This window comes from Pyrus communis, chromosome 6 (assembly GCF_041283825.1).
Source record: "Pyrus communis isolate YQ-2024b chromosome 6, ASM4128382v1, whole genome shotgun sequence".
In the NCBI taxonomy this organism is placed as follows: Eukaryota; Viridiplantae; Streptophyta; class Magnoliopsida; order Rosales; family Rosaceae; genus Pyrus; species Pyrus communis.
This window is the reverse complement of record NC_142570.1, coordinates 9,285,398-9,311,973: the sequence shown is the minus strand read 5'-3', so window position 1 is coordinate 9,311,973 and position 26,576 is coordinate 9,285,398. Positions and strand designations below refer to the sequence as shown.

General features: G+C 36.8%; 1 protein-coding gene and 1 pseudogene across 1 annotated transcript; one reads left to right on the top strand and one right to left on the bottom strand.

Annotated features, from left to right (window-relative positions):
* Positions 1-3,405: 3,405 nt before the first annotated feature.
* On the top strand, positions 3,406-7,194 carry LOC137710691 (uncharacterized protein At5g41620). The gene is made up of 3 exons (XM_068449793.2): positions 3,406-3,947; positions 4,688-4,822; positions 5,409-7,194. The coding sequence occupies exons 1-3, from the start codon at positions 3,441-3,443 to the stop codon at positions 6,951-6,953; spliced, it is 2,187 nt and encodes a 728-aa protein (XP_068305894.2). The 5' UTR covers positions 3,406-3,440; the 3' UTR covers positions 6,954-7,194.
* Positions 7,195-9,377: 2,183 nt separating this feature from the next.
* LOC148696248 (uncharacterized) lies at positions 9,378-15,590 on the bottom strand (annotated as a pseudogene).
* Positions 15,591-26,576: the final 10,986 nt, after the last annotated feature.

The following is a 26,576-nucleotide window of genomic DNA, read 5'->3' as shown; positions in this document are numbered from 1 at the left end:
AAAGTTTTCAAACCCTTTTCATTAGTTTTTAGTTTTCTTTTTTTTTTTCATCATTAAATTTTTTTTGAATCCATACGACAATATTTAATTAGACTTGTAGAATTAGTTATGTGCCACATCAGCACATAACATAATGTTTGACAGAATTGTGATGAAAGATGACTAAATTGATTTGCGTACCCATTTTCAGGAACTATATTGATCGATTTTCAATTTTAGGAACCATCTATTTTCAATTTCAAGGGTCATCTTGATACGATGAGACAATTTCAAGGACTATTTGTGATAAAACCATTTTGGAATTTAGATTTGAGAGAAAGAAAATCATGTAAAAGACCAAACTTATTTTTGGGTAAAACACCTATATTCTTCACTAAATTTCACTTTAGCCTTTCATTCTATATTGACTCACTTTATCATTTGCACTCCTCCATATACCACTTTGCCCCGTATACTCTATATCATCTCACTTTAACACTTGCATTCTTGCTCAATGTCTCACTTTACCCTATTTCGTCAAATAGTTACAAAAAAGGGTTATTAATTGTGCTGATGTGGCATAAACATTTTAGTCTTTTCAACTATGTTATAAAGATCCATCAGTGAAGGGACGTGGCTTAAACTCAAACTAGAGTTTGATTTCTCCATATTAAAAAAATAAAGAAGAAAAGAGCGATAGAGGTAGAGATTCTCATAACAGAACCCTAAGAGTCTTTGCAAAGGGATTCGAAAACATTGAAATTGATTTATGAATCTTAAAATTCAACCTTCTCGTTTTATATTTTTCTCTTAACCTAGTTTGAATTTAACCCACTTCTCATTACTTATGGTTTCACTAGCATGCCACATAACCAACGTAGTTGAAAGGAAGAAATTGTGCATGCCACATCAATGCAATTAGTACTTTTTTAACTTATTTGATGGAGTAGGATAAAGTGGAAAATTGAGGAAGAATGCATGTTTTAAAGTGAGACGATATAGAGTGTAGGGGGTAAAGCAAAAGACGAAGAAAGAGTGCATGTAATAAAGTGAGATAATATACATTATAGAAAATAAAGTGAAGTTTGGTGGTGAGTACACGTGTCATAGCTAAAATTAAGCTAAAAAATAATGTATTTTGTTGGTAAATTTAAGCTGCAATTGTTGTGTAAATAATTAAATGTCATACAAATAAGGTTTTGAGTCTTTATGTTCCTTTCCTTTTCTTTTGTCAAGGATGACTACAGTAACAAAATAGTGTTACAAAACTTTTCTGCAAACAAAGTTGTGCATGAAAAATTATTGGGAGCGATGGGTACAATCAATCAAACTCTTTCCTGTTGGTCATGGGAAAAACACAAGATATATTCTAGTTCTCACCTCAAAAGAAAACATATTCTAAACACGACACATTGTTGATTTGAAGAAATCATGAATAAAAACTAACGTTCAGTCACCAAAATTATATTTGTCACCAATACAGATCGACTGTGAATCGACATAGCAGGACATCTCTATACCGAAAGTACACTAGAGAAAAACTCTAGAGAAGAAAAAACTCCTAATGAATTCCCCAAATTACCAAAAAAAAAAAAAAAAAAAAAAAACCATCTGAAAGTTTTATAATAATACACTATCCTTTTTATTCGCATAAAACTACAAAACCATCCTCAAGCAACCATCCTCATGCGTAGAGTCGTCGCCGTCTTGATTTGTGATGAATAGGAACCAGATCGAAGATGATTTGAGATGAACAGAAACCAGTCGAAGAATATATTTTCTTTTTCTCTATATATTTGAAAAATGATGACAAGATTCAGACTAGCTAGACTAGCTAGAATCATCCGCTAGGTGGCTGAGATCAAGCTGAAATCCCAGGTCATCTAAATGGGATGACTGAGAAAGAGAGATTTTCATTGATGACCAGAGATTTTAACTTTCAACGAAAGCTTAAACGTACGTGGCACAATATTCTAAATACAAGGTGAAAAATTTGTATACATTTATCGAACCGTAATTTTCTTGTAAGGTGAAGTGTATTGTGTCACAGGATCTACAAGCGTCTGACTCCATTGCTTAAATTATATAGACTGAGGCCATCTTTAATGGATTAGGTCATACGGTCATGGACCATGTTTTAGCTCGAATTGAGACAAACCCAACTCTTATGGAGAGCTGAGCCGAAAAATAGGAGACCCACTAGGCCAATTTTCAATCCTTTGGCCATCGGGCTGGACATTGTTAGCCAGCCAGCTCGCCTGTTTGCTGGGCTCATGCTATTAGCACCCAACTGCTAGATGATGTTAGCTGATGTAATGTAGCCGTTGTAATTTTATTTTACTTTTTTTAAGGTTGAAATAAAAAAAAAAAAAAAATTAAAATTCTAATTTTTTTCTTATACACCAATTCTCACATCTTTTTTACCATTTCATACTATCTTACCTCATTTTATTTCAATTCTTCACATTCTATTCACCTCAAACACTCTTTTGACACACTCCTCTCTTACATCTTCCAATAATCTAAATTAAATTTTTCAATATTCTTTCAAATGGCCACATCTTCAACCAAAGCAAAAGGCCACATCGTAACTGTTCCAATAATCTAAATTTAAGTTGTTATAGTTTTAATATTTAAGTTGTTATAGTTTTAATATTTAAGTTGTTGTAATCTTCAATATTTAAGATGTTGTATTTCAATTAAGTTGTATTTCGATTAAATTGCGATCTTTAAATTAATGTCTAAGTAGTTAACCAATAACCAATAAGTTAAAAAACAAACTTAATTCAATTGTTGAATTAATGTCAAAGTTGTTGTGCTTTTAATATAGTAATTTAATTCAATTAACCAATACGGTAAAGAATAAACTTCAAAATAATAAATTATTGAGGGGCTAAAACATAGCCTCTTTCGGTTGGAGATGCTATATAAATATTGTCTGGCACTATTCATGTAAAACTAATTTTTTGTAGTTCTATAATTTTATACAGGGCTATGTTTGGTTTTTTCGATTGAAGATGGTCTAATATTTCCCTCAATACGTAGATCTAGTACCTTAAGTTGGAAGATATCTAATGGACCTCAAGTGCATGATTTTATCTCAAATGACTTCGGTGTATTTGCAACCCTCACATTTTTCGAAGTGACATGGTCACACCGCTCGTAGGATTTCCTTATAGCCTTCCTCCATCTTTTTCTCTTAATTAGGGGAGGTATCGGTGCAATCAGTAGTGATTCGAATCATTTACGTTATATGACTCCGATGTAAAACTGACGCTTCATTCCTTATAGCATGCCAACCTACACGAATGGTATGGAAATAAGTCCATACAAGTCCATACTTATAAAGAACAAGTATTTTGAAAAATAAAACAACACTCTGAACACATTTTATAAACATCACTGTTCCAACTGTAGTTCCAAATCCAAAAGGAATATTTTTATATATAGAAAAAAGAAAGATGAGAGAGAAAGAAGCATTGGGGAAAGGAAGCCTAGAGAGGCAAGAGATGAAAAGGGTAGGAGAAAGTGGGGAAGGGGGAGAAGAAAAGGAGGAAAATTTGGGAGAAAAGTTGAGAGGAAGGAGGAGGAGAGGAGTATTGATTAGAAAAAGCACTGGTGGTGGCCCAACCACTCCAGTGTCCTCATGGAGTTGGAGACCTTGTTGCCCTTTTGGCCTTGATCCCATCATCAATAAAGACTCCCACTTTACCATTAATACCAGCTCCTCCTCCTCCTACACTGTCTCTGTTAGAAAGCTAGCTGCTGCTCTTTGGGAGTTTCAACACTTCCAATTCCTTCCAAAGATGCACAGAGGTCCTCACACTAATGGCGGCGGCGGCGGCGGCGGTGCTCCACCTCCTAGGCTGAGACACCTTCAGCTCCAACACCACCACCTCAGCAGAGACAAGAAGGCTCCTGATCTTTCTCATTTTTTGGCTGATAATTCTCCCAGTTCTCCTGACCAGGTACTGCTTCTGAATTTCCTTTTCTTCTTTTTTGTGGAGATTTTTGTATTCATCAATTGGCTTATTGGGTTTTTGCAATTTTGTTCCTTCATATCTGGTTCATTAGGTTTTTTTTTAATATTTTGTTGTTTAATTGTGTCTTGTTGATGCCTACTTCCTGTCTTTTTCTGTGTGTTTAAATTAATTTATTGCGATTTTTATGAAATTTTTGGAGCCTCGATGAGGGTTGCTTGTGAGTGATGGTCACTGCCTATTATATTTCTTGTTATTATTTCTTCCTTATCGTATTATTTCAGATGTAATTTCAAGCTTTTGTTTTGGTGTTCTAAGTTTGGACCTTCACTTTGTTTTTTTCGTAATAGAAATCAAGTCACTAGCATTATAGATGTTATTGTTCTTCAATTTATCATAATAGCCAGAAGGAATTCCATTTAAGTTGTATTCTTTTGATTCGAGCAATATTCGAATAACCTTAAACAACGGGGAGGGGGGGATTCGAGCTTGGGTGCAGAGGGGGCGAGCACGCGGCTCTGTCATCGTATCATGGTTTTTGTTTGGCGTTATTGCATTCAAATGAGATTCCTATCAATGATCATGCCTATCCACGGAGCTCTGCACATATTATGGAGGATGAAGTACCTTCACATATTTTCCGTCCTCAGAAATAATTGATTTTGAAGTTGCCTAATTGGAGGATGTCTCCTTCTCTTCGCTGATTTTTATCGGATTAATTATGCCAGCCAGAAAGTGCAAGCAGTTTAAGAAGGCATATTGCAGCATCGTTGATGCAACATCATCGGACAATTGAAAGGAACAAATTGAACAATCACATTATGCAGCCTGCATCTCCTGCAAGCTACGGTAGTTCACTGGAGGTAAGCATCTGTTTACACTTAGTCAAGATGTTTTTTCTTTTCCCCATTATTTCCAGGAAGATAAAAATTGAGACCATAAACAAAGTCAATTCTAACATCGACAAAAATTATTTTTTCTGCAAATGTGTACTCTTTATTTGCGTAATACTCGCTAGGGTAATACGTTATTACCTGAGATTGACTGTTTTCCTAGTTTTTTGGAAAACAATGGACTTGAGATTGACTGTTTTCCTAGTTTTTTGGAAAACAATGGACTTATTATTCTCGAAATTTCAAGAAACTGCATCCTCAATTTATTGATCCAGTAATCAAAACAAACATTATGTAGGAACAAATGACCGATGTGTGTTGTGTTGTAGTCATTCCCGATAAAAACTGTTTTGAAAATTTTCAAAATTTTCAAAATTTTCAAATTGCATTACACTATTCTAGGATATCTTGTATCATCATTGGTCTATAAAGTTTTTACCATGATGGAAGCCCTGTCTTAATATCTACGGTTTTGAAAATTTTGTCATTCCGTGCACCATGTACAACATATCGTTCCATGATATGATCTCAAATTTCATCCACTTCCTTTTTTCAGGTGGCTCCGTATAACCCTGCAGTCACCCCTAGCAGTTCTTTAGACTTTAAGGGAAGGGTTGGCGATTCACACTATAATCTTAAAACATCTACAGAACTGCTAAAAGTTTTGAACCGGATTTGGAGCTTGGAGGAACAACATACATCTAATATAGCATTGATAAAGGCGTTGAAAACAGAGTTAGATCATGCCCGTGTTAAGATCAAAGAGTTGCTACGGGTTCGGCAAGCTGATCGACATGAGCTAGATGATTTGGTGAAACAAATTTCAGAAGATAAACTAGTTAGAAAGAGCAAAGAACAGGATCGAATCCATGCTGCAGTTCAGTCCGTGAGGGATGAGCTAGAAGATGAGAGAAAGTTAAGAAAACGATCAGAAAGTCTGCACAGGAAGTTGGCGAGGGAGCTTGCTGAGGTGAAATCTTCTCTTGCTAATTCTGTGAAAGAGCTTGAAAGAGAGAGAAAATCGAGGAGGTTGTTAGAAGACCTGTGCGACGAGTTTGCTACGGGAATAAAAGAATATGAACAAGAGGTGCATTCTTTGAAACAGAAGACTGACAAGGATTGGACAGGAAGATCTGATCATGGTAGATTGATTCTCCATGTATCTGAATCGTGGCTGGATGAGCGGATGCAGATGCAGCTAGATGAAGCCGAGTGTGGCGTTTCAGGAAATAACTCAATAGCGGATAAGTTAAGCCTTGAAATAGAGGCTTTCCTTAGAGCTAAACATATGAACTCTCCAAAGCATACTGAAAATCTGATGACAAGAAATCGTAGGAATTCAATGGAATCTGTCCCTCTGAATGAGGTTGTGAGTGCGCCTCAAGACGCGGGTGAAGAAGAAGATGATTCTTTTGGCAGTGATTCAAATTGTTTTGAGCTCAATAAACCTACCAACGGTGACTTCAAATTGGTTGGTGATGAAGCTGCCAAAAATCATATTGGGAAAAAGGTGAAATCAGATCCCTCAAAGAAAAAGCCGGTCTCTTCTGAAAGGGTAAGAAGTCGGAGTCCCTCCAGCTTGCAAGTGAAGTTTGAAGAACAGATGGCTTGGGCCGTGTCTTGTAATGGAAATAAGAAGTCCCAGATGGAGAATCCAGAACAGGAGAAAATCGAAGGGAAGCCGCCCGAAATAAGCACATCCCAAAAATCTGAGCATTGTGAAGCCACTGAAGATAATGCTTACAGAAAAGGAAATAAACAAGATGAAACCCATGTTTCGAATTCGAATCACATGGCTGAAAACCTTATAAGAAGTCAACTACTGATGCCGGATGGTGGGGGGAATGTACATTCCGAAAACAATTACAATGAGGCTTCCTGCAGTAATACTGGCTGGAGGAATCAGGCAAGTCCAGTAAGACAGTGGATGGCGAGACTAGCATCTCCTGCTCGTGACATGCCCGAGTCTTCTTCAAAGTTGCCTCCACGGACAAGGGAGAACACCTTGAAGGCAAAGCTTCTTGAAGCAAGGTCCAGGGGACAACGGACACGTCCAAAAGCTTCCAAAAACACGTCTAAATCCTCTGAAAGGGTAAACTGATCCTGCGTCACCTGCCGGTGGGAGTTTTCATAACCCTTGTGAATATTGCCGCCGCACAATCTCGGGGTATGAAAATCTATGCCTTCACTAGTCTGTTTCTCTCTCTCTCTGGTAGTTTTTGAAAAGAATGTTTGTAAATGAGTGTAATGTTAAGAGGTGAAAGACCCAACAATTTCGGGCCGCCTGACGTGCCATGTTTGTAGTTTGGAAAGAGTTAAGGAAAGTAGTCATTTTCTAGTAATTGTAGCCTCTTCGCTCCAAATTGTATGTTTTTGCAAGTGTTTTGGGACTCAATAGGAACCAAATTCGGAGTGTAATTATCGTCACCCTTTGGTTTGGTTTGATTTCACTAGCAACGCCGGACAAACAAAATCATTAACGTAACAATACCAGTTTCAAGCAAAAACTTTAGTACTGCATCTCTTAGTTTCTAAATCTCTATAATAATCCAAGCGACAAAACGCAATTTGATTGTATTAGAGCACTACCACCATCGCATATGTAATCCTCCACCACTATATCCAACTTACGAGCAAATGCTCTTAGATGGTGATATCGTTGCGTTGTGACTTGTGAGACATAATACTAGCTTATAAGAAAATGCCAAACTTACGAGCATATTAATTACAATTCGAGTTGGTTCAATTCAAATACTCTCTTTATCCAACCCTACCATACTTATATAACTTTTTGATACACATTATGTGTTAAATATTCCTCTTTGTTTTATAAGTTTGTTATCACAAAAATATGCCTAAAATGATATAATTACCTCAATATTTTCATCCTATTGATTCACTAACAGTATAATATTTTACGTTAAATTACCTCATTGTGAGAGAGATGGCAGCAACCGTGTCATCCAGGTAGATACTGCGGCTGCACACAGATGTACTGAAAGCTGCCCAGTTCTAAGCACAAGGCTTGGACTTCACCGTCGATGTCTGTACTGATTGCTGGGCTGAGCTAGCTTGTTTACTCACCATGGCCTTGAAAAATGTTTTAAATTTTTGTCATTCTATAGAAAACTTCAATTTAATCCTTAAAAAAGACGAGTTTTAGACTATAACTTTGTGTAAGATTAAAATCCAATTTTAGTCCCTAGTACATTTAATCATCTCATTTATTTGTTATATTTTGATGTTTTATTTATCTTTTTATTTTTATTTTAATGTATTAATTACATTTAAATTTAATTTTTATTTCATTCATCATAATATATTTAGGAAAGGAATCTCTCCGAATCCCTTCCACCAAAGCCTAGCTACCAATCAACAAATCCGGACCCTTAAAATTTGATCCAACGGCTAAAAACAGGAGACCCCTTTACAAGTTATAATAACTTTAGTTGTTGGATCAAATTTTAAGGGCCTGGATGTATTGATTGGTATGATTTTGTGGAAAGCATCCGGAGAATATCCCTTTTCATATATTTAAATGTCTACATTTAGGCAACTAATTTTTTAAGAAGATATATGCCGAAATTTTTTTGTAATGTTCTTCATTTAGGTACATTAATATATTTGAATATTTCGGTATATCCATCGATACATAGGCACATTAATTCAAATTTTTGTACCTACATTTTGGGGTACACACATTTGAATATTGACTTTTAGGTACATTAATTCAATATACTATATTTCGGTACATACATTTTGGTATTGACATTTAGGTACATTAATTTAATATAATACATTTTAGTACATACATTTAGGTTCATTATAATATATTTCGGTACAATCATGTAGTTACAAATATTTTGGTACAAAAAAAATTAATTTTATATATTTTAGCACAATCATTTTTGTACACTTGTGTATTTATATATTTTTGTATCACAAATTTCTTTTAATATTTTCTCATTTATGTTCATTTATAATTAAAGAACTAAATATGTTAATAAAATTAAAATTTAATGTGGAGAGAGTAAATAAAAATACACATTAAATAACAAAAATTGAATATAAATTTTGATAAAAGTACACTTCAAGGGATTAAATTGAATATGTAATCTAGCACCAGATTTGTTTTTTAAATTTTAATCTTTTGGAAGGACTAATGTTAAAAAAACCCCTTTAATTTATCTATAATTTTAAGAAAGAGAGTTTTAACGAAACACTTCTGGTACTGTTCATTTTTAACGAAAAGAACATTTTTACTCTAAAAAGTCACTCCTGTTACTATTCACTTACAACATCTTTTTGTCATTTTGATTAAAACTCAAAGTTTTCAAATCCTTTTCATTAGGTTTCTTTTAAAAAATGGCAGCTGCTAATCAAGTTTTACAGTGATCATGTAACGTAGAAGGAAATGGGATATACCCTTCACTTGTGTCTTTCACAGTGACAGACATGAATCAAACCGTGACAAAATTTCTCGTATTGCAACTAGATGAAGATTGTATTCTGCTTGGAGCTTTTGTTATGGCATAATTGACAGTGTTTGTTCGTCCAAATCTATCACGGCTGTGCACAAAGCGTGAAGCAATGGACCTGGAAGCACGGCCTACAGGGTTACCACCAGTGTTTTGGTGGGAAACATAATCAAGGTTTTAGTTTACGTTAGATTACGTATCATGTAGACAGCGTGTTTGATCTTTTAGGTAGCACGGTTACTCTGCTTTGCCTTGTTATTGATTTCTCATCTTGTACCTTCATTAAAACAACATGATTTTACATTTTTACTTTGTAAGAATTGAAGAAATTGAACCATCAGTTTTATAATGGGTAAATTACACTTTCATACCTCAGGTTTGTGGTCTATTTCAATTTCTTACAACATCTTCAAAGCATTTCACTTTCATACCTTAAGTACTATTTTATTTCAAAATAATACATCCGTTACATTTTTCATCAATTGATTCATTAAGTGCTGACGTGGCTGCCACGTGGTTGCAAAATGTAGTACACGTGGCAAAAAAAAAAAAATTATTATTTTTTAAAACCTTAATCTTCCAAAAAACAAAAAAAAAAAAAAAAAAAAAAAAAAAAATTCAAAAGCTGCAACCCACCCCCGCCCATTATTCCTCCCTCCCCCCCCCCCCAAAAACCAAAACCCATTAATCCCCCCATCAACCACCCCCGCCCATTATTCCTCCCCCCCCCCCCCCCCCCCCCCCAAAAACCAAAACCCATTAATCCCCCCATCAACCACCCCGCCCATTATTCCTCCCCCCCCCCCCCCCCCCCCCCCCCCCAAAACCAAAACCCATTAATCCCCCCATCAACCACCCCGCCCATTATTCCTTCCCCCCCCCCCCGGGCGCACAAACGACCCACTCAAACCCACCTTCCTCCATGACCCACCTCACAAGGACGTGGAGGATGGGTGCACAGTGGGTTTGGGGAAGACGGGAGGGAGAAGAAAGGGGTGGTTTTTTTTTTTTTTTTTTCCTTCTTCTGGGTTGCAGGTTGGGGGGGATGGGAAGATGGGTGCGCGGAGGATAGGTGCGGATGAGGATGTGGATGATGGGTGGGAGTGGTTTTGGATTTGGGTTGCAGGGAGGGACAACGAATGGGGATGATGATGAAAGGGATGGGGTTTCGGCGGTACCCTAGGGGGGGGATTAATGGGTTTTGGTTTTGGGGGAAAGGAATAATGGGCAGGGGTGGGTTGCAGCTTTTGAATTATTATTTTTTTTTTTTTGAAGATTAAGGTTTAAAAAAAAAAAAAATTAGTATTTTTTTGCCACGTGCAATACATTTGGCAGCTACGTCAGCACTTAACGGATCAATGGATGGAAAATGTAATAGATGTATTATTTTGAAATAAAATAGTACTAAAGGTATGAAAGTGAAATGTTTTGAAGATGTTGTAAGGAATTGAAATAGACCCTAAACCTGATGTGTGAAAGTGTAATTTACCCTTTTATAATATTTGATGATTTTTCTTTGTGGAATATACTCACTTGATTAACTTGGAGATGGAGATGTTGAATATAATCGAATTAGGCCGCTAGTGTTGAGTGCCATGTCAGCATAGGTTGTTAGTATTTGGAGTGCCATGTTAGCATTAGGCTATGAAGAGAGTTTGTTAGAAGTTGGTTGTGTTAGTTCAAATTGTAGCTTGGCTGTTGAGTCTCCACAACTCTATATAACAAACCAAGCTATGTAGATGTAATTCACTCAAGATTCATCAATACAAAAGATCACATTTCTCTCATATGTTCTCTCTCATTTGTTCTTCAGTTTTCTTCTGCATTTCTGTGTTTTTTGCATAATTGCAGAATGTTATCATGGTATCAAAGCAGGTTAGCCCATGTGTAAAGCCAAACAGTCACATGCGCTCTACGTCATCCCGTTGTGTTAATTCGCCACACATGAGGATGCGTGTTGAGAATGAATCCCACATTTCTAAGGAGGTTTGTTGGCCAAATATTGCATATGCAGTCAATTCATGTCTTCACCAACTGAATTTCATTTTGGGACAATGACCACTGGTGTTCTATATTCTGCAGATACTTTACCTCAGTTGAATGCTTTCTCAGATACTAATTAGGCAGCTGACTTGAACACAAGAAGGTCAGTCACTGGTTATATAGTGTTTTTAGGTAACAATCCCATCTCACAGCAGTCTAAAAGGCAAACCTCAGTTTCTCGACAAAGGCTAAGTACAAAGCTCTAGCTCACACTGATGTTGATATAGATTGGGTGAGAAACATATTGAAGGATTTGGGAGTTTTTCTGTCTAATCCAGCAAGTATTCACTGTGGTAATGTTTGCCATTTCCCTCAGTGCCAATCCAGTGTTTCATTCAAGAATAAAGCATATTGACACAGATTACCACTTTGTAAAGGAATGTGTACAACAAGGAGATTTGGAGGTCTTGTATATTCCCACTGAAGATCAAATTGCAAATATCTTAACAAAAGGATTACGCATCCTTCCTTTGTTAAACACTTCTACAATCTCAAGCTAGGAAATCCTAGTTGAGATTGAGGGGGGATGTTGAATATAATTGAATTAGGCTATTAGTGTTGAGTGCCATGTCAGCATAGGCTGTTAAGACTTACGAGAGTTTGTTAGAAGTTGGTTGTGTTAGTTAGAATTGTAGCTTGACTGCTAAGTCTCCACAGCTCCATATAACAAACCAAGCTACGTAAATGTAATTCACTCAAGATTCATCAATACAAAAGATCACATTTCTCTCATATGTTCTCTCTCATTTTTCTTCAATTTTCTTCTACATTTTTGTGTTTTTTGCATAATTGCTGAATGGTTATCAGAAGATACATATCTGCATGGAAGAATGGTGTTGCTCCAACCTCATAAACCGAAACGCATTGTTTGGAAGCAGTTTCTATGTTTAATATTCTGCGCGTCTTTGTGTCGATCAGATTGTAACTATGTCCGACAGTACTTTTGATGATTTAATTCTCTGAAAGTTAAATCCACTCTATTATAACCGCCAATAATCAAGCAAACATGGGTCAATAAAAGAGTACTCAGACTACTGGGTTTAACACATAATGTGTGGTCGATGCTTGATGCTTCAAGGAGGTCTCGTGAAATGAAGTTCCTCCCAATGTCTCCGGCATGTTGAAATATCCCACATCAATCGTATCTATAAGAAAAAAAAGAGTTTAAACATCATAACCTCACTCCAACTAATACCGAGGCCTTTTGTGCTAAAACCCCACACCTGATGGATTGTGTATGTGGTAATTACCAAGTTGGGGATAATATTGGTGTTGTTGGAAGTGGATCTTTGACCCGTATGTCTGATGATTCTACATGGTATCAGAGCCAGGGAGCGGGCCCGTATTATCATGTGATGGGTGGATCCCTTTGGCCCTGCGCGATGATGGTGTGTCCCTTGGCCCCTCGTATAGGGTGAGTCTCCTTGGTTCCACGTGGTTGTTGATGTATGAATCTCCCACGTGAGACCCACTAATTGGGTCCCACGTGAGGTGGCGTGTTGAAATATCTCACATGGACTGTATCTTTGAGAAAAGAAGAATTTAAATATCCTAACCCAACTCCAACTAATACCGAGACCTTTTGTGAAAAAAACCTCACACTTGATGAATTGCATAGTTGGTAATTACCAAATTGGGGATAATATCGGTGTTGTCAGAAGTGAGTTTTTGGCCTACCTCTCGGATAATAATACACGGCACCAATCTCATTTTCTAATTGGGGTACTTAATTCAGTGTAAAAGCCTGCAGTTTAAGCATTCGTATTTTTTAAGCACAATTTGATTTAAGTGGTTGGAACAATTTGTTTTGGCCATTTCTTACCAGTCCACGAGTGTTGGGTCCAAATGCACAGCTAGGTAGCTCTCCTGCGTAAGTGTAGGCAATGAATGATATCCCATTTGACAGAGTCCCCTTTATCAAATAGCTGCAAAATGGTTAAAAAAATGTGAATTATCGTCACAAGTTTTTGCAATTTCTTTTTCTTTTTGTATAAATAGTTTGCCCAATTCTTTTGACGCAGAATCAAATGCAGAAGTGAGCGTGGGCAACATTTGCGTCCTCATTGGGTGCAACAACTGCCATGGAATCACTACAGCATTTGTGTCCTCTTTGGAAGAAACGGAAGAATCTCCTTCCTGAAGTCGATTATAATTATCTGCACACATGATAATCAAACAATCATAATGCAACCGATATAATTAATTAATGGGACAATTAAAATGTTATCCGCATTCCAAAATAGTCATTTTTTCTTCTTTCCATGAAAATACCGGTAACAGTTACCCCGCGAAAAATGAGATTAAACAGTTCAAGAATAAGTGTTATGACTATTTTGAAGCCTCAGTAACTACTGTTATCCTGAAAACTCGCAGAAGTGAGCATCGCTATTACATCAAGAACAGGAACTCCACTTCCATCTGCAGTGCCAACAAGGAACGAGCTCATCACAATATCTTGGAAATCTGTCAGTTATTTTCTGTCAGAGATTGGAGAAAATGGCTGAAACTCTGGGGTTTGAGCAAAAGGAAGGAGCTGGTTGTGAAGAATGAGGTCTGAGGCCATTACTTTCTTTTGAAGTAATCTTCAAAACTGGGAACCAATTTAGGTACCAACATTTTTCCTCTTCAACTAAAGTTAGTATTACTTGCCAAATTATCCCTTCATCGACGTTTTCCTGAAGCATAAGTTGATTAACTTAATTCTAATATCAAAAGATTTGTTTCTTTTTTCACCTCAAAAGAAATACCCCATGAGAACTCTTGAAGTAATAAGATCAAGTCAAAGGCTTTGTTTCAGAAGCAGAAAAGTATCCAGTGTATAAGATATCTTGAGCCCCTCGATTAAGTTGAACTACTCTCAAACAACAAACTCACCAATCTACCCAGGATCACACATGCACGAATTCATGTCCAAGGCCTCTTGGCCAAGGCAAACATGGTACATACTTTAAACTCAGTATTTTCTCGCATGTACGCTCTCTTTTTTTTATTGCTGGCAAGTGAAGGTGGTGTCATACTTCTCTAGTGGCATATAGTATTAATTACTTGAAGGGCCCAGAAATTTAGTCTCCTACATTGCCAGTTGATTTTTGTATGTTCTTGGAAGCACTCGTATCAAAAGATGTTGACCTATAGTCTATTCTGATACCATGAAATTTTTAAAGATTTGACAGCAAAATATGAAGAATTAAAAGGCTGAGATCGAATTAGAGAGCACTCAATGAAAATTAGATTGTGCTTAACATATCAAGGTACAATGAGTGGATAGCTCTTGCACCTCCGAATTAAAACATATATGGCTAGTTTTCATAAGGCATGTACCATGTTGAAAAAAAAAAAAAAAAAAAAACCTACTAAGATGTCCTATGAGCGAACTAACTAGAACAAAAAAAAGCTAATAAATATCTATATTAATATTTGAGACTCCTCATCAGATATGCTGGGCATCCCATCTATTACAAAGACAGAAGCATCACTATCTCATTCTTTTCCAGAAATATTTAATTTGCTTCAAATCTTAAGAGATGCTAATCAACCAATTAGTTGTGATTAAGAAATCAATCCTGTTCACCGACACTAATCCTTTTCCAAAGGGGTTGGAACATCCAGGACCCAGAGAATAAAGGGAAGATAGTACTTTATAATACTTGGGATTTTAATAAGTTAATGCATAATTCCCCGTTAATCCCAACTATGAGCACACAATTTAGAACCCTGAAGAAGTATCATTGACACGTGGAAAATTCAATCATAAGTAAAATACTTGTGTTACAAGCTTTGATAAAAAAAAGAATAAAAAAAAACGATTTGAACAAAAATTTAAGATATAATTTAAAATTAGATTTTGCTCTAGACAACTAGTATTTGATTTATATTAACTCACATAGAAAAAGAGTATGATTTTTATATGTTAAAACATAAGGCTAATTATAACAAAAAAATGGAGGGCTTAGTCTTATTATGCTAAAAGATAAGGCAAATTATAAAGATTATTATTATTATAATTTTTTTTTTATTTTTTCTGTCAGTTTTAAAAAATATCAAAAAAAATGTTAAACACAACCAAAGTCTCGAAGCAAGGCCATTTGGATATGGCAAAACAGCAATGGGCATTGAGCTGCATGCTTATTTCTGTAAAACCTTGCAGACAGTATTTATAAGACCTAAACTTTTGGGATAGGCCTGGGCCATTATTACCCTCTATGTGGCTCCGCCATTGCCTGGCCACCAACTGGCAACGGCAAAGTCCTATCCCAAATGTTAAAATTATTAGGGGTGTGCTATTCACACACCCTCTTTTACTTCTCACACATCCTTGTTAATTTCTATCCGTTGATCATCTTCAATTTATCCGATCCGACAGCCGAAAATTAAAAAAGTGTGTGAAAAGTAAAAAAGGGTGTATGGATATCATACCCCAATTATTAATGCTAAAACTAACTAGTGATTGTTGCATCAACTAAGAAAAAGAAGAAAAAGAACATGGAGTTTCCAAAATTCCTGTCCTCATGCACAAGTACATTCCCTTTTCCAAGGCTAGTTGAACGACGTCGTTTCGAAGACAACAATAATTACGATGAATTGCATAACTAAATTTGGGGTGTGAAGTCAACACAAATGCATCGAGATTTTTTTTTTTTGAGGGTTGGGGGTGACATTCGAGTACAAATGGAGACAAAGGCGGATGCACAATAGGACCAAGGTGGTCGATTACGATTCAGAGACTAGGAAACAAGTATGTGAAGGTTTCGAGGGACCCTTCAAAGTTTGGTACGGGTTTCTTTCGTACCACTAAGTGTTTGATGTAATGGTTGCTAGACATATCTTGATAAGTTGCATCGACAACACTCGATAATGTTGATATTTGTTGACATATGCCTAACATGGTTTGACTGATGATAATAAGCCCACCAAGTGTTCGGTGAAATACCTCCATGAATGAATTGAAGTTTTGTTTGAGCGTATTGCGCTATGTTTCTATGTAAAAAGCATGGACTTTTAACATTGGGACCCCCAAGATTCAAATACTGAATCTGCCATTGAAAGGAGAGATGGTGTCTGTTTTCTTTTTTGGTTTGAAGTAAAGCTAGAAAAAAATCCTAAAAATTCTGAACCTCTCGAAAAATCCCAAAACCTAACCAAGAAAATCCCAAACCAAAAATCTAGAAAAATTTGGTACCTGATCCTGGACCGTTCGGTATGAAAATCGGTCTCACATTTTCATTTTTCAGTAATCTTGAATTGAACCGAAAAAAAATATATATATAATTTTAAATATATATTTGGAATTATAATAGCTGTCGGATTTGGTTGACATTTAATTTCAACCGTTGAATCCAAATGAAACCCTCGGTTTCTCTCAACCTAACCTCACTCATCTCTCTCATCCTCCGCCGATTTCTCTCTATCTCTTTCCTTCTTTCTAGCCATCGTCAGAATTGCACGAGCTTTAATTAGCCCACTCATCTTCTCTTCAAGATTAGAAAGAGAAAACCACAGTGGAATAGAACTTGAGCAGTGCCTTTGACCTGAATCACAAGCCTCCTTGACCTTTTCCAAATGACCAAGGCGTTCCTCTAGCTGTCCAAACATCAACCATAATTTATAGATGGAAGGAAAACGCTTCAACCCATCATCAAGCACCCTATTTACGTCTTCGAATCCGATCACACCACGCCGACATCACATCAGTGAGTCACCGACTATCTCTCTCTCTCGACTGATCTTACTGAAATGGCAGCAACTCAACTAACAACATCGTCAATCTTGGCCAGGAGTTTGGCTTCCTCTCCAATTAGGCATCAAACCCAGGCTACGCCGTCCCTCTTTAAACACCTATGGTGGCGAATTAGACAAGAATCGGGAGAGATTACTGTGGATACAAATTTTCTTCTTCTCTTGTTTTGACGAAAATGCACCTAAATAATAATAACACAATGTACTAAAGCAAAAAGCCTCACGTGCGCACAGTAAAATGGGGGAGATTTTGGCAAAAGAATCTCCGATATCAAAGTTAATATTTTGAAAAAAAATGTATTTTTAAGAGTTTGTGAGTAGTAAATAACTTAGCATTTTAATGGAATAAGTGAGATATTTATAGGAGGGTGGCCGGTCATATATGGTGGAAATGGGTGAAATAATTCAAGATATTATGAGAAATAATAATAACTTGAAATATTATGGTAATTATTTCAAATTAAATAGGAGAATTTTGGAGTTACCTTGTTGAATGAAATCAATGAAGGATTGGTGAGTGGAATTTGAATAAATTCCATAATGATCGCCTTTGACTTTTCCATGGATGGAGGAATCTTGAGCCGTTATTGTCCTTTGTATACGCATGAGAATTCAGGTGTGTCTCGTCCATCTAACGAGGGTAATCTCGTCTTTCTTGTCCAAAAATTTACATGTTGCCCTCATGATTTTTAGAATTATTTTTGGCTCCACAATTACATGTTTTTTGGGAGGCTTTTTTCGTGCTTTTTTGTGACATCCCACATCGCCCAGGGGAGTGATCCTTATATGTATATTCCCATCCCTACCTAGCACGAGGCCTTTTGGGAGCTCACTGGCTTTGGGTTCCGTAGGAACTCCGAAGTTAAGCGAGATGAGGGCTAGAGCAATCCCATGATGGGTGACCCACTGGGAAGTTGCTCGTGAGTTCCCAAAAACAAAACCGTGAGGGCGTGGTTGGGGCTCAAAGCGGACAATATCGTGTTACGGTGGTGGAGCGGGCTCGAGAAGTGGTCCACCCCGGGCCGGGATGTGACAATTTGGTATCAGAGCCTAACCCTGGTCGCGTGTGTGCCGACGAGGACGTCGGGCCCCTAAGGGGGGTGGATTGTGACATCCCATATCGCCTAGGGAAGTGATCCTTATATGTATATTCCCATCCCTACCTAGCATCAGGCTTTTTGGGAGCTCACTGGCTTTGGGTTCCGTAGGAACTCCGAAGTTAAGCAAGAAGAGGGCTAGAGCAATCCCATGATGGGTGACCCACTGGAAAGTTGCTCGTGAGTTCCCAAAAACAAAACCGTGAGGGCGTGGTTGGGGCCCAAAGCGGACAATATCGTGCTATGGTGGTGGAGCGGGCTCGGGAAGTGGTCCACCCCGGGGCGGGATGTGACAATTCAAACTAATACACCCTGATCGAGATCAGGGCATGCTGGCCGTCACGTGGAAGTGACGTAACCATGTACACAGTGCGGAAGCTAATAAAATAATAATAAAAGTACGAATAAATAAAAACCAGCTATACACAACGTAAGAACATACATGTGCAAGCGTAAGTATGAAAACAAAGTTCAGAGTTCGAAGACCTAATGCAGTTTGGAAGAAAATAACGCTACAAAAACACACCCAAAGGTGGTCCTACACTAGTAATAATCTGTCAGATATGCCGGGGAAATCCTCTGGGAAGCCACCAAAAGTGCTAGCCAACTAGAACCTGGAGGGGTGCAAAACAAAAGTGTGAATGGGCAAAAACAAAGCTTTTCAAAAACCATTTCATAAACAAAGTTCTAACCCCTCGCCGTAAAACCTGTATACTTCCCAAAAAATAGAGTATACATATATATATATATATATATATATATATATATATATATATATAAGTCATGCTCAGAAATATGCCATGCCAAATGCCTCGAAGTAAAATGCAAGTGCTCAGGTAATGTCAAAACCAATGCCATGTAATCTGTCAGCCGGAGTCACCTAACGTGACCTGTACGGCTGAATCTAGAGCTCAGATCTCCATCTCACTAACTGTACCTGCACACGAGTCGGAACCACCTAAAGTGGTCTGTACGACAGGACTAGGTGTAATATAAGTACGCTCAAGTGCTACGATCACATGAAGACTGGGCGAATAATCGCGGGTCACCTATGAGTCAGAACCACCTAAAGTGGTCTTTACGACAGGACTGTGCACCTAACTTGGATCCAAGATGAGCGTGTGGTGCGGGAGGTGAACATCACGTGAAGGACTGTGCCCGACTCTAGGCGGGAGCACTAACACCGGGGGTGCAGGTTATGAGCTCTCTATGCATCTCAAATCACTACTGAACGTAAACATAAATCATAACTCACTTGGCGCTTACCTGTGCGTCCGCAACACCAAACATATATAAACATATGTGACTCATAATGCGTAAATAAATGGCAAACAATAAGTATGGCATATAAACGTATAATGTTTCAAATCAATTTCTGGGAAAAACATAAGTATATAGGTATATACTGAAAACCAAAAGCCCACTCACTGGTATATAGAAGGGTTGTAACCCCCTTGCCTCGAGTGACCGCGCTCGTCCTCGGGATAGGTCTCACCTATATGCGAAACAACTATAAAAACGTTAATTTTAAAACACATAACCAACCTTATGAAATAACTTCTCATACAAAGCTCAAATGGGGTGTATGAATACACCAACGTGATCTACTCAACCTCAGGAACATCCCTATATTTTTAGAAAAATTTTCCACCGCCGCACGCGCTGGCCAAGGCACGGCCACACGTGCCGGCCACGCGCAGGCACGTGCCTGGCACACTGACGGCGTCAGTTAACGCGGTCAGGAATATTCCGTTAACTTTAATGGATTTCGTTAACGCCGTTAGGAATATTCTGTCCAAACTGATGGAATATTTCGTCGTCTTCTCCGGCGAGGCTTCGGCACCGTCGCCGGCGTCGGAAAATCATGAAAATTTCAAAACTTCATATCTTCTTCGTTTTTCAACCAAATTTCACAAAATTGGTACCAAAATGAAGCTTACAACAAGAGGAACAAATCCATACCACTTTCAAGTGCTAAAACACACAGAATTTCACCGGGAAAGCACCACCAACTCCGGCCAACCTTGTAACTCACGATCCTGACGTCCAAAACCTTCAAACGAACCATCCCGAGCCTCCTAAGGACCGTACTAAGCTTCCTACAAGCTTGAAATTCCAAAAAACACAAGAATTAACGTGTGCATGAACAATGACAAAATCGGGGTATCCCGAGTTCGACATTAAAACGAAGGTATCCTTACCTGAAATAGGTATGGTTGAACTTCTACGGACCTCACGAGCATGAATATGTACTTTGTTTCCTCGATCTGTGAAGATTTGGAGGGTTTTGGGGTGTGTCCGTACAAATGGGGATGGAAATGGGAGAGAGAAAGGGCTCGGGACAGGGGTGCAGGGCAGGGAAAGGGTGAGGGAGGTGTGGGGGAGTGTGTGTGGTCTAGAACCTTCCAACAAAAATCCCAAAAACAACCACACAACGAAACAACCATACTAGGGGCAAAACCGTCATTTCACCCCTACGGTTCGAAAATCTAGAACGGGCTGTCACATTTTTGTTTGTTCTTCTGGATCCCAAATCTATTGCAATTTCTAAATTTTTTCAAGAATCCTGAAATTCAAGAATACCAAAATTTCAGTTCCATTTAAGTTTTTAGAATCCCGTCCCAAAAGGGATTAATTCGGAATTTGCGTTACCATTTTCGAATCGGGATTTCGATCTGGACCACCCCTTGTTTGAAGTTTGTTCAATGATTTTATGGTTTGAAGGTTTAACGCTATTTCTTAAAAGTTTTATATTTTTTTATATAATACAAATGGCATCACACATGATTAGTTATGTAGGCCCTACATAATGCCACATCAACACACTACCATATTTTTTTAACAAAAAATGACAACAAGGAAAATAGTGATGTGCAAGCTAATAAATAACCAAACTGATGAGTTAAAACATAAAAGACCAAACCGATACGTTGCCAAAACATAAAAACGATTTGTGAAAACCTTTTCGCAAAGTATATACATTTTTCTTTTGTCAAACGATAGATTTTGTTAGATTAGATGTTAGATTAGCCACTAACGGGGTCCGAACCTATGCTGTTATGTAAGAGCACAACTTCTTTTCATCACTGTGATAAATTGCCACTTGCATATATACTGAAATGACAAAAGGCATTGGTAATGTTTGTTAAAGATGGTACAATAATCAATCAAGAGCATGAGAGAAGAACCGATGGATTTTGAGAGAGAGAGAGAGAGAGAGAGAGAGAGAGAGAGAGAGAGGTAAAGCTTGTATACATATTTGGTGGAGTTGGAGAGGTAAGAAATAAAATGAAAGGCAGCCGTTGTACTGGTAGAAACATCTATGATTGGAACTTATGGAGTATTTTATAAGGAAAACTAATGAAAAGGGTTTGAAAATTTTGAGTTTTAATGATAAGTACAAAATAAAAGGTAAAGTGAATAGTATTAAGATTGACTTTTTAATGTAAAAATATAATTTTTCGTTAAAATGAACAGTATCAAAAGCTTTTCTTTAAAATTCCCTATTTTCTATTCAGAGATTCGTTTTCGGGAAGGTAATTAAATATAAAAGCAGGTGAGGCACCTGTCACTCATATGCATGTAACTATGCCAGGCCCTGTTATGAAGTACCTGATGAAATTAAAACACTAAACCCTCAAGTCTCACGCTCATGTATACATTAACATACATAGAACACAACATAATTATGGTTTTTGTTTATGATTTGGAGATACGCGCTTAATAAGAATAATGGGGACATAAGATTCACCGCACTAGCCGAATAACTGATCACTGCGTGACAAGCGTTGTAAAGAAGTCCATACGATTGTTCCTTCTTTTAGGTGTTAGATGCATGAGATTTTCTAGCTACCACACAAGAAACAAAACATGCTTTTGCCCAAATTTAACAAAAACACATGAATCACATTAATACGACCATTCTTGTGTATGATTTGCTGATTCTCTTCAAACAATATTATTTTTCGATTACAATTGGATTTGTAATTAGTTTCTTGTTAAAAAAAAACACATGCGTGAATTTATGCTTAGAGAGAGAGTTGTATTATAGATCTTGACTATTGACGACAACGACAACAATAAAGTCTTTTTTCACTAAGTGAGGTCCGTTATATGAACCTTAGAATATCATTGTGCACAGTTCTATGTCACATCTTCCGTTAGATCCAAGTACTCTAAGTCTTTTCTTAGAGTCTTTCAAAATCCTTCTAGATCTTCCTCTATCCTTTCGATCCTGAACCTGTGTCCCGTAATCGCATCTTCTAATCGGAACGTCAGTAGACCTTCGTTTCACATGTCCAGACCGCCGTAATCGATTTTCTCTCATCTTTCTTTCAATTTCAGCTACTCCAACACAGAGAAAAAAAAGAACACTAAATCTGCACCGTGTATAGTAGAATATAGGCATTGAAGAAAATATATATACAAATTAAAACCCAAAGAAATTAAGTGAACATTATTTTTAACAATTTTCTAGTCAGCTCTACAACAACAACAATAAAGTCTTTTCTCAATAAATAGTTTTTAGCCAGCTCTAAATGAATAAAAACGTGTCCACGCATATATGAGAGGACATTTTGGTAATTGAAGCAGAGCCTGTGGGAGACATGTCTGGGAACTTGTTGCTGTGGGAGATCAAGAACCAAGAAGCTAATGTTGTAAAGCGTGTGAGCGTGTGAGCTTAATTTGTAGGCTTCCTCTCTTCTTCTTCATGCCTTGCCTTCAATATTTTATTCCTCTCAACTGCAGTCCACAGATTAGCAGCATCATTCACAAAACCCTAACTGCAATAGAACTCACAGATATATAGACTTTTTGGGGAAAAAGAAATTACAAGTGCTTCTTTGTCGACCAATATGTTGGATTTCAAGTTAAGAAAAATAAATAAATTTAGAGTTTCAGCTGGGATTCTGTGAGTGAGGAAGCAGAGGCAGAACTGAACAAAAAAGATTCGGTGCAATGGAAATCGAACTCAACTAATCCAGCTGACATGTTTTGATAAATCCTCCTAGAAAGAGGAACATATATAGCATAACCCTAGCTGAAACTGACGATAATAATTACTTTATCTATATATCCAAAGCTAAGATAGAAATAGATAGATATATACATTAGTAGATATATAGCTAACTAAATTAATTTTATATAAGGCAGTAATATATATATATAGATCCTTTTTAGTTAACCGACAAGATAAACTCATATAAGCGAAAAGTCAAGCTAATCTAGATATGGGCTAAAAATACTCAAGGGATAAGTTCAAGCTCATTAATCATAGCTCATATCAAATAGGGATAGATGGAACTGAGATGAATCTTTTTATGGAGTTATTAAACATTTTATAACTCATATATTAGTAATAATATAAGGTAAACGAAAAAAATTAAAGAGATTGAAGCAATTAATTAAGTATATATACGAATTAAAGCATGATAAAAATTAAGGAAAGAGGAACTGAAGTAATTAATTAAGGGAGCTCCCTTCAGTCCAAGTACAGGAAGCTCAAGATTCAATTTGTCTCCCGCTTCATTCACACATTTACTGGGTGTCGTCCTGAGCTAATAACCCAGTATTTGGATGAATGACTCGGCAGCTAATTAAATCCTGTCGCCACCCATGAATGGACTAAAGAAAGCTCTCTTCACCACTATATAACCAAAAAATGAAATCTGAGGATAGAAGATTGCCCATGTCCCATAAAACCCTACTTCAGAGAGAGAGAGAGAGAGAGAGAGAGAGTAAAGACTAGGGTTGAGGGGTCGTGGATATTTCTTCTACTACGACTTTTGCCACCTCAAGCAAAGAGTCATAGATCTTCAGGTGGAGGAGAATGGCTTTATATAAGCAAAAAGAAAGGCTGAAATCAGAGTAGAAATATTTTATCATATATTTAAAGGAAAACTAATGAAAACTTTAAGTTTTAACGGAAATGATAAAAATGTGTTGTAAGTGAATAATACTAGAATTGACTTTTTAGAATAAAAATATGGTTTTTCGTTAAAGTAAACAATACGAAGAGCTTTTCGTTAAAATTCCCTATATTTAACTGAAAATATAACTTTAACCCCTAAAACTTAATTTTCTCCAAATAAAACCCGACATAAGTGTTTTTACTTGAATAAAACTCGTTTACTAGATTTCATATCAACAAATTCATTAATTATGTTTGACTTAATAAATTTAAAATTTTATGGATGCCTAAAATACCCATATTTGAATGTTTGATGTAAAAAATTAATGTCATGGGAATTATAAGGCAAAATGAATGATTTTACTAAAAAAGCAATAATGTTTAATGTTATAAATTCATTGTCTAATATATAATAACAATATAGAACATGTCTAATATATATACATGCTTAATTAAGGCACTAAAATTATATTTTACATATTAATGTAGGTAAATTATTTCACACACATATATAAAAAAATGCCTAATATATGTAAAAATTCATGCAAAATAATTTACGTAAAAAAATAATGTTATTTGGTTCAAATAGTGCACCTACTATTAAAATTTTAAAATGTTAGATTGCTCAAAATAATTTACCCTATATATCTATGTAAAATACATGAAAAATAATTTACCTACATAATAAAACAATATTATTTTATTTAATACTAATTTACCTACAGAATATTATTAATTTACTTACAAATTATATTATTTGATAACCATAAATTTACATATAGGTAAATTAATTACATATAATAATTTTTTAATATATGTTAGTACTGTACATATATATATATATATATATGAACGTATAGTTGACAAACCACGACCTAATTAGGGGCGTGCTGGTCGTCACGTGAGAGTGACGTAACCATGTGCACAGTGCGGAAGCAAAATGATATAGGGAAAAACAAATAAATAAAAACCAACTACTAAAAGTACTGGCTAAAATAAGGTGTTAGTGCGAGATTAAGTGTGAAATACACAACTAGAGCATAAGTAACCTAAGTGTAGTCCAGCAGGACAAATACTAATTCTACAACACCCAAAGGTGACCATAAAATGGTGATAATCTGTTAGAGTTGCCGTGGATTCCTCGCAAGCCACCAAAAAGGCACTCTTAACTAGAACTTGGAGGGGCGCAAAACAAAAAATGTGAGTGGGCAAAAACAAAGTTTTTCAAAATCATTACATTTCTCAAAAGTTCTAACCTTTCGCCGTAAAACCTGTATAATTTCCCAGAAAATAGGATATATATATATATATATATATATATATATATATATATATATATATCACAACCATGCTCAGAATAGCAAAATTCACCAATATGCCATGTCAGATATCTCAGCATAAAAATATATGTAAGCCAGGTGATATAAATCAATGCAAATGATATGTCAGCTGGAGTCACCTAACGTGACCTGTACGGCTGAATCTAGAGCTCATCCATCTAGCCGGAGTCACTTAACGTGACCTGTACAGCTCAAATCCACATCTCAACAAATATACCTGCACACAAGTCGGAACCACCTAAAGTGGTTTGTATAACAGGACTGAGTGTAAATAAATATGCTCAAGTGCTACGATCATGTGAAGACTGTGAGAATAATCGCGGGTCACCTACGAGTCGAAACCACCTATAGTGGTCTATGCGACAGGACTGTGCACCTAACTTGGATCCAAGATGAGTGTATGGTGCGGGAGGTGAACATCACATGAAGGACTGTGCCCTAACCACGGGCGAGAGCACTAACACGGGGGTGCAGGTTTATGAACTCTTAACACATCTCACATAATCATCAATCTCACAACCATAATCTATAAATTTACCTGGCACTTACTTGTGCGTCCATAGCACCAATCATAAATATATGCAACTACTAATGCATGAGTAAATTAGGCAGATACTTTGCATGGCATTTCAAGACGTATAATCATTCAAATTCATTTTCTGGGAAAAATAGGTATATATGGAAAACCAAAAGCCCACTTACTGGTATGTGGAAGGGTCGTAGCCCCCGAGCCTCGATTAACTGGCCTCGTCCTGAGGATAGGTCTTACCTATATGCGAAACAACTATATAAACGTTAATTTAAAGTACAAAAATGAAACTAGCTAATAACTTCTCATACATTGCTCAAATGGGGTGTTTGAATATACTAACGTGATCTACTCAACACCACGAACATCCCCATATATTTAGAAAAATTTTCCGACCACCCACACATCGGCCAAGGCACGGCCAGACGCGCCAGCCACGTGCCTGGCACATGTACGGAAACCCTAACGGCATTAGGGAATATTCCATCCAAAAATAGAATATACCGTTATATATACTTGACATCGTTAGTAACACCATTAGTATATTTCGTCAGAGTTGACGGAATATTCTTCGTCTTCTCTGGTGATCC